At 50.2% G+C, this 7876-nt stretch overlaps 1 protein-coding gene across 1 annotated transcript in view; it reads right to left on the bottom strand.

The window, feature by feature from the left end:
- SPG7 (SPG7 matrix AAA peptidase subunit, paraplegin) overlaps positions 1-4029 on the bottom strand; it is a 29435-nt gene extending 25406 nt beyond the window's left edge. The window contains 3 exon segments of the mRNA XM_081216653.1: positions 290-379; positions 1545-1647; positions 3826-4029. Of these exon segments, the coding sequence (XP_081072779.1) occupies positions 290-379; positions 1545-1647; positions 3826-4020 (388 nt within the window). The 5' untranslated portion in view covers positions 4021-4029.
- Between the last annotated feature and the right edge of the window lie 3847 nt (positions 4030-7876).

Raw genomic sequence — 7876 nt, forward strand, 5'->3', positions numbered from 1 at the left:
TCGGCCGGGGAGTCCTGGAGCCTTCCTCCCCCAGAGCTCTGAGTCCAGGGCGGATCCGAGGTCCACCCTCTCCACACAGAGCACAGCAACCCCACCCGCCTTCAGGCACTCTGAACAAGGGACACAGGTGCTGATGAAGCGGTCCCTAAAAGGATGCGCAGGAAGAATCCAGCTATTGCATTAGGGACGGGGGCAGGTGTGATCCTAGGATGGGCTTCCTATTCCTTAGACTAGAGCACACACGTGCAGACAACCAAGGCAGCCATCGCTTAAGATCTGATGGATATACCTTCGTCATCTTCAGGGCTCCTCCCCTTGGCTTTATCGCTGCCTTTCGTCTTCTGCTTCCACCTTGAGGTGTTAAAGTAGTACGTGCCTCCTACAAGGAATAGGGAAAGTGTTTAATAACAATCAGGCTTGCAACTACAGGGGAACCCTCAGGAGAAGAGCGTATTCCCAGACAACCAAACAAAACAGAAGCTATCTGAAAGCTACGTGCACAGGATCTAGACGCTGGGGTAATCATTCTTATTCTAATATCTACTCATTATAAATAATGAACCACTTCAACTGAAGTAAGTGTTTCTGTAATTTAAATTAGCCAACGTGAGGGAATAAAAATGATGAACACAAACTTGAGAAAGTGTCATGAAATTGTTGGAGAACAGCCCTTTCAAGACATGCAGTCACTTTAAATGAATTTAAACAAATGAACAGCGGCGAGCAGCTTCCGTGGGGCGCAGCAACAGCAGCCCCGGGCCACCACCTTCACCCAGACGCGCCCCCGGACCACTCCTCACACCAAAGGATCTGACTTGTCCAAGGTCTGAACCAACCACTGCTTAAAACGGGGGAAAGCGTCTCACAACGTGACTGGGCTGCACCTTTCTTCATACACATTAACAGAATCACAAATAAAACTGCTTCGATGTCCACCTGACACGGGGGTGTCTGGAGGTGACGGCTGTGCCACTGGGGGCACGTGTAGGCTGCCATGACCGGGGTGGGTACGTATGTAGCAGTGGGAGATTTTGCTTTTTCCCTGTTCCAACTGAATAAAGGGGGGAGTAAAAGTACAGGTGTCAACCCTTATGGTCCTTTGACCTAAGATCAACAGAGACAGCAGGATGTCCCAAGATCCCATTAATCGGTGCCACTCCAGTGTGAAAGCACGTTATCTGTAGGCTGCGTTTACGTGCCTTCTGCACGTAAGACACACACAGCCAGTTTGCAGCTCCTTACTAAACGTCCCTGGAGTTGGCTACAGCACATGAAAACCTTTGTCAAGCAGCCCAATTATTACCAGAATTAAAAACAAAAAAAAGAGAGACAACTCAAAAGAAGCAAAAATGGCTTGTTCAGACCTTAGACAAATTTCCTCCTCATAAACTTCGTTTCAGAGCATCTGGGGGCTCACAATGAGTAGCAGCCGGTCCTCTTCGTGATTTCGTTTGTCTGATGATGTCAAACAAGCAACATTCTCTGAATTTATTCACAAATGCCACAGGCTCTGCCTGTCACCTCTGTCTTCAAAAGATACACACCTAGAAGTTTCCAGAGTCCGACTGGATTCTGGACGAGATGCTGTTTCACCAACAATGTGCTGATCCCTTCAAACGTAGGGGTCAGCAGTCGCAACTGGAAACTCTGAAAAGAGCGATACAGAGAATCAATCGCACCAACACCACAGCACACCCAGGCAATGCAGACTAACTCCCTGCTGCAAAAGCTTTCCTAAAAGCTCTGATATTTATTTACTTGTAATATTAACACTGTCCTGAAATATGAAACAATAGTCTGAGCATTATTGCAAAGTTTTAACGTCACATCAAAAGAAAAAAACAAACAACAGCATCAAAACCTTAAAAGCAGTGCTCGCTTCGGCAGCACATACACTAAAGTTGGAACGATCCAGAGAAGATTAGCATGGCCCCTGCGCACGGATGACATGCAAATTCGTGAAGTGTTCCATATTTTTTGGACCTGAGGACACGGGGAGGGGGAAGGGTTAGGTGACACGAAGTCAGAGAGTGGCACTGACGTATATACACTACCAAATGTAAAACAGATAGCTAGTGAAGCAGCCACATAGCACAGGGAGATCAGCTCAGTGCTTTGTGGCCACCTAGAGGGTGGGAGGGAGACGAAAGAGGGAGGGGATATGGCGATATGTGTATACATATAGCTGATTCACTTTGTTATACAGCAGCAACTAACACAACAATGTAAAGCACTATACTCCAATAAAGATGTTAAAAAAAAGTTAAAAAAATAACTAAATACAATAAAATGGGGATGTTGATAAAAAACAACAACAACAACAAAAAACCCTTAAAAGCAAGCGAGCAAGTCAAAGAAACGCTGACCCCAAGGTGCAGAACAGTGGCTGCCATCCTGTGAGCCAAGGCTCATAGCTCTCCTGCACGACCCAAGGAGCAAAGGCCACAGTGGCTGTCCAGACCCTTTGCTCCCCACAGCTCCAGACGACTATTCCTTGTAGAACATTCCCAGGTAGTCCACCAGTGTCCCGCTTGAATGTGTTTTATGTTATGGTCAACGGCACATCTTAATTTCTTCTATCTCTGGGGTGGCAATTTCTTCATTTCTGTTTTATTTACTTATTTATTTTTAATTTTTTTCCCCTTAGTTCATCCCTGGTCTGCTGTTATTATGGAGAAAAGTAACTCCTTACCAAAGAAGTATGTTACATGTAATTTCCTGTTAGCAGCAGGTTAAAAATTCCTCGTCCATACAATCATTGTCCCATTTAATTAATACTACTATTCTTGGCTCAGGGATGACCAGGAGGCATAAAAGGGAGGACCACAGAGTGTGGACTGGGCCCAATAACTGAGAAACATCAGCGTGTTAGATATAGTGGGGGAAAAAAAGTCATTCTTCAAAGTCAGCCCTAAACACTGCTTGTTTAAACCAGATGACTTTGTTTTATTACTATTATAGCCACTGGTGAGGTTATCTGTTTAGACTTCACAAGTATGTGTGAATTGCCTACTTCAGTCCTTATTTATTTACATAGAATAATCAAAGAATCTGATTAAAAATAATAATTTTCCTTCTCAGTAGAACTAAACAGCAAAAACAGAAACAAGTGTAATGCAGCCATAGCTGCCCTCAGACTCAGGAAAGGTGGCCAGGAATCTAGAATAGGATTATGATATGAAATTGGTCCTCAAGTTACGGTAAAATACAATAACAATAATACATTATAACCTAAAATCTGAGAGTCGAGGTCCTAAGAGAGGGCTAAAAAAAAATCAGCGAAAAAGGCTGATTTTTCAGCTTAGAACTTAGGGTCTTTGTTTTCAGAGTGAAATGTTAACGTTAACAGTGCCTGGAACACACCCTTCACACACAGGGTCTGTGAATTTGAATCCATAACATGTCAAGCTACACGACAAAAGCAAAACACAGTTACAAAGTACTTTGCTCACACAAAAAACTTTCTGACAGCCCACTTAGAGCATCTGGAAGGTGCTGGAATTCATCTGGGTGGGATCTGATCTATATGAGCTAATAGTTCTCTGCCAGAAATTGATGAAACTCTTACTCGATTCAATTTCAAAACGCCAGGAAGACGGGCAGAAAATACCAACACACGAAACAAGGACTAGAAAAGTCCAAGCAGGAACTGTGCGGCCTCGCTCCCCGCCCCTCCCTCGGGCTGCCCGCCCGTCTCGCCCCCCGCCCCTCCCCAGGCTGCCCGCCCGCCCGCCTCGACCCCGCTCCTCCCCCGGGCTGCCGGCCGGAGCGGCCTCTCGGACGACGAAGACCCGGCGGCGGGAGGGCATCTTCCCCGCACATTACCTGCAGGACTCGGCCTCCAGGCCCGACGACACCCATGAGAGGCCTGTGGACAACATACGGCCACCTCCACCCGGTCTTGGCGGAGCTGCCTGGGCTCCAGCCAGAGTAGCGGCCCCGCAGCCGCCCCGGCCCTGGCCCCGGCCCCGGCCCCGGTCCCAGGCGGAGAGCGCGCAGCAGCAGATACACGGCCGCCATGTTGACCCGGAAGCGACGCCTGCGCGGTCGGGGCCTCTTCGGGGCGCCTGCGCGGTCGGGGGCGGAGGGGGGCGGGGTGGTTTCCTCGGAGCGCCTGCGCTGTCCGGGGCTTGTTCGGGCACCTGCGCGGTCAGGCTTGCCAAGCGTCAGTCACCTGCTCGCGGATTCCGGCGCCGCCCACGGCGTCAGCTGCACCCCTAATCCTACTGGAGTTCTCTAGCGGTTTGAGGTGCCACCTTATGCGGAGCGCCTCGAGTAGAGCTGCAGCCAAGGAGGGCATCGGAAGGCCGCGCCGAGCCGCCGCTCCCGTAGGGACTTGGCGCAGCGGGTCCCGGGACTTCAGAGCGAGCGAGGGAGCCCGAGGGGCGCGGAGCGTGCGCAGATGGCAGGGCCGCCCGCGGCCCTGACCCCGACTTCGACCCTCAGACCCGGATCTTGACCCCGACTCCTGACCCCGACTCCGACCCTCAGACCTGGACCCTAACCCCTACTCCGACCCTTGGACCCCGGCGCGGTCTTGGCGCGAAGAGGGTGCTGCCGAGGGGAGGAGGGCTTCGCTGGTCCGGGCTCTGGCCGCAGAGCCTGCCCGGGTGGTGCCCGGAGGGTCCTGCGGACGGAGCGGACGAGGAAGGGGCTTAGGGTAAGAGCAAGGACCTCAGGAGAGGGGAGCTGAGCCCCCCGGCGCAGGCGGCTGGCAATCTTGGCCTACAGATGCTTAGTTTTGGAGACGTAACCATCTCGTCCACTGTTATTTTCTCTTGGAGGCAGGCTGACTCCCTCTGGAAGTCGTGCCCAGCTCTGGAGACCAGGATCACACCCCGGGGGACGTAGTCCGCTCGATCCCTGGGAGGCGGAGGGGAGTCTGTGGTTTTATCCCTGGGATTCCGGACCCCAGGGTCCCCGCCTCTTTCCCAGCCCCCGGGAGGTCTGGTGCTTGAACCCTTAGCGCTGAGACTGCTGATTGTGTTATGGTGACTTAAGTTTGTTTGTGTGTTTTTCTGTAATCTCCAAATTCCTACGGTCATTAGACGATAACCAGTCTGACTGAGTGCCAGCTAGTGCCTGGCTGTGTGTCAAACATTCTTTTAATCTTCACAAGTGTGCGAAGTAAATGCTTTTACATCTATTTTACAGATAAGGAAACAGACTCAGAACACTTTAAAGGAACCTTTCTACGGTCACAGCTAAGCATTAATGGCGCAGAGTTTTAGAGATGGTCTGACTGGTTTCAGGGCCTGTGCTCTTCTCTCTATGGCTGTAAAGGTCATATGTGCTCCCCGCCTCGGTCCTGAAGCTGCAAACGTTTAGAGACTTTTTTTTTTTTTTTGCGGTAAGCGGGCCTCTCACTGTTGTGGCCTCTCCCGTTGCGGGGCACAGGCTCCGGACGCGCAGCCTCAGCGGCCATGGCTCACGGGCCCAGCCGCTCCGCGGCATGTGGGATCTTCCCGGACCGGGGCACGAACCCGTGTCTGCTGCATCGGCAGGCGGACTCTCAACCACTGCGCCACCGGGGAAGCCCTAGAGACTTTTTTTTTAATGCAGCATCCTGGTTATAGGTCCCCGCTCTGGCAGCCAGGTTCTTGAGTGTGGTTGGTTGTGGAGAGGGGGCTGCCCCTGACCTGCACAGCTGGACTGCCTGCCTTCTCGCTTTCTCTCTGAACAATCCATCCATCCTCCCCGGTGTCCTCCTTCACTGTTTTTCTTTCACTGGTTAAACTGTCCCACCCACATTCTGCTGTCCACTCTCCCCAGACCAGTCCCGAAACCATGACCAGGCTTCCAAGTAGTTTCTTGCCCCCTTGCACCCTATCAGAGCTTGTGCAACGCCGCCCTAACAGGAAGTGGCTGAGCCCCACCCTCACCCGGTTCCCTTCTCACCCAGCCCAGAGAATTTGTGACTCACAGCCTCTAACAAATTTGAACGTGTTTCAGGAGAGTGTAAGATGCAGTCCTATTAACGTTGTTTGAAGTAAAAAGTGTTGTTGGGATCTAAGCTCTTTGCAGGAGGTTCATCTGGAAGCAGTGCAGGGTGATAGCAGGAGCTGGGCTTTGGGAAAGGAGTGCTGGCTTCTGTCCTTCTGAGTCTGTGGCCTTGAGCAAATGCTTACCTTCTCCAAGCCTCAATTTTCTCATCAGTAAAATGGGGATAAAGTTATCTGCAGAGTGAGGCTGATATTGGGTGTCCCACGGGGTGGTTGTAAAGATAAAATGCAATAAGAATACATGAAAGCAGCTCATCAGCTGGGAGGCCGTCCACATCCAGGATGTCGTGGGAAATGAGGTTCTGGGAAATATTAATTCACTCATCCAAACACATTTACTGAACAACTGTGCTTTGAGAGCTGGCTGCAACCCAGGCCTCAGGTGAGAGGTGGACCTTGACTCTGAACCCTGCCCTGCTCAGTCCCACCACTGCAGTGGCCTCGGGCGATGGGGGTTCAGTTAGAGAATTCAGACGCCCAGTGGCCTGGACCCTGGCAGAGAAGGACCTGAGGTGTGGGGGGGGTGGCCTTAGCAGCCCTGGCTCCTCCCGGGCCCCGCTCCGGAGGCACCGCCTTCACTTTCCTGAGCCACTCCTCTCCGTCACCTGCTCTCTGTTCTTTCTGTATCTTGTGACTTGTGTTTACTCACTTCTACTTCCTCAGCTCTTGGAACCCCGTGCACATCAGGACCTTTGGGCTTGGCTTCCCTTAACTGTGTCAGAGGCCATCGTGGTGAACTGGCTGCGGCCCAGGCTTGTCTAGGCCTCTGTATCACCTCCCTGACATCAGGCGGGAGGGGCAGGGGAGCGAGGCGCCTCGTCCTGCTGACGTCCCTCTGACCCTTGCTGGGCTCCTGTGCCGCCAGCTGTCAGCCGAGGGGCTTCAGGCAAGCTGCTCTGAGGACATCTGTCCGTCCCCTTGTCTGTAAAATAGGAGTAACACTTTAGCAGTCTGGGACAGAGGTTGATCTTTTGGGTCATCTTTGGTTTTAAGATATAAGCTCCGTTATTAATATCAGAGCAAATAATTATTTGCTTCTTCACAAATTAGGCAGCTTGGCTGCAACTAAAGTGCTAAACCTTTTTTAAAAAATCACAGTTCCAATAAGGAACTACTGTATAGCACAGGGAACTATATTCAGTAACTCGTAATAGCCTATAATGGAAAAGAATCTAAAAAAAGGATAGGGACTTCCTTGGTGGTCTAGTGGTTTAGAATCCACCTTCCAATGCAGGGGATGGGGGTTTGATCCCTGGTTGGGGAACTAGATCCCGCATGCCTCGGGGCAACTAAGCCTGCGGGCTCTGGAGCCTGAGTGCCACAACGAAGACTAAGACCCGACACAGCCAAATAAATAAATACTAAAAAAATAGAAAAGATATATATATATATATACAAACATATGTATGTATAAGTGAATCACTTTCCTGTGTACCTGAAACTAACACAACATTGTAAATCAACTATATTTCAATAAAAATTTTTTAAAAAGCATAGTGACTCCACACTTGGGCCTGGTCTTTGGAACCCTTTGGCTGTTGCATAAGGTAATGACTAGCTGTACCCATAATGGTGAGCTGCTGGGCTGAGGCTGTCTTGCAGCTTTGAATGACCTGGCCTCTACCTAGATCTTTGCCCAATATTATGTTGTCATCTATAAAATACGCTCCCCTGTGGAATGTTTGAATAAAGTCATCATCTGAATTTTGGTAAATTTTGTTTCTGGACTGCACATCTTTCTTAGGAAACGATTTCTTCTCGTATGGCTCACTAATTGGCTTTTGCTCACACGTACAACAAGATTTCATAATATCAGATTTGTTCTTGAAAGGGGAAAAGTCCATTATTATTAGCAAAAACCTGTCCAGGAACTC

This window comes from Mesoplodon bidens, assembly GCF_964165515.1.
Source record: "Mesoplodon bidens genome assembly, chromosome: 18".
Classification (NCBI taxonomy): Eukaryota; Metazoa; Chordata; class Mammalia; order Artiodactyla; family Ziphiidae; genus Mesoplodon; species Mesoplodon bidens.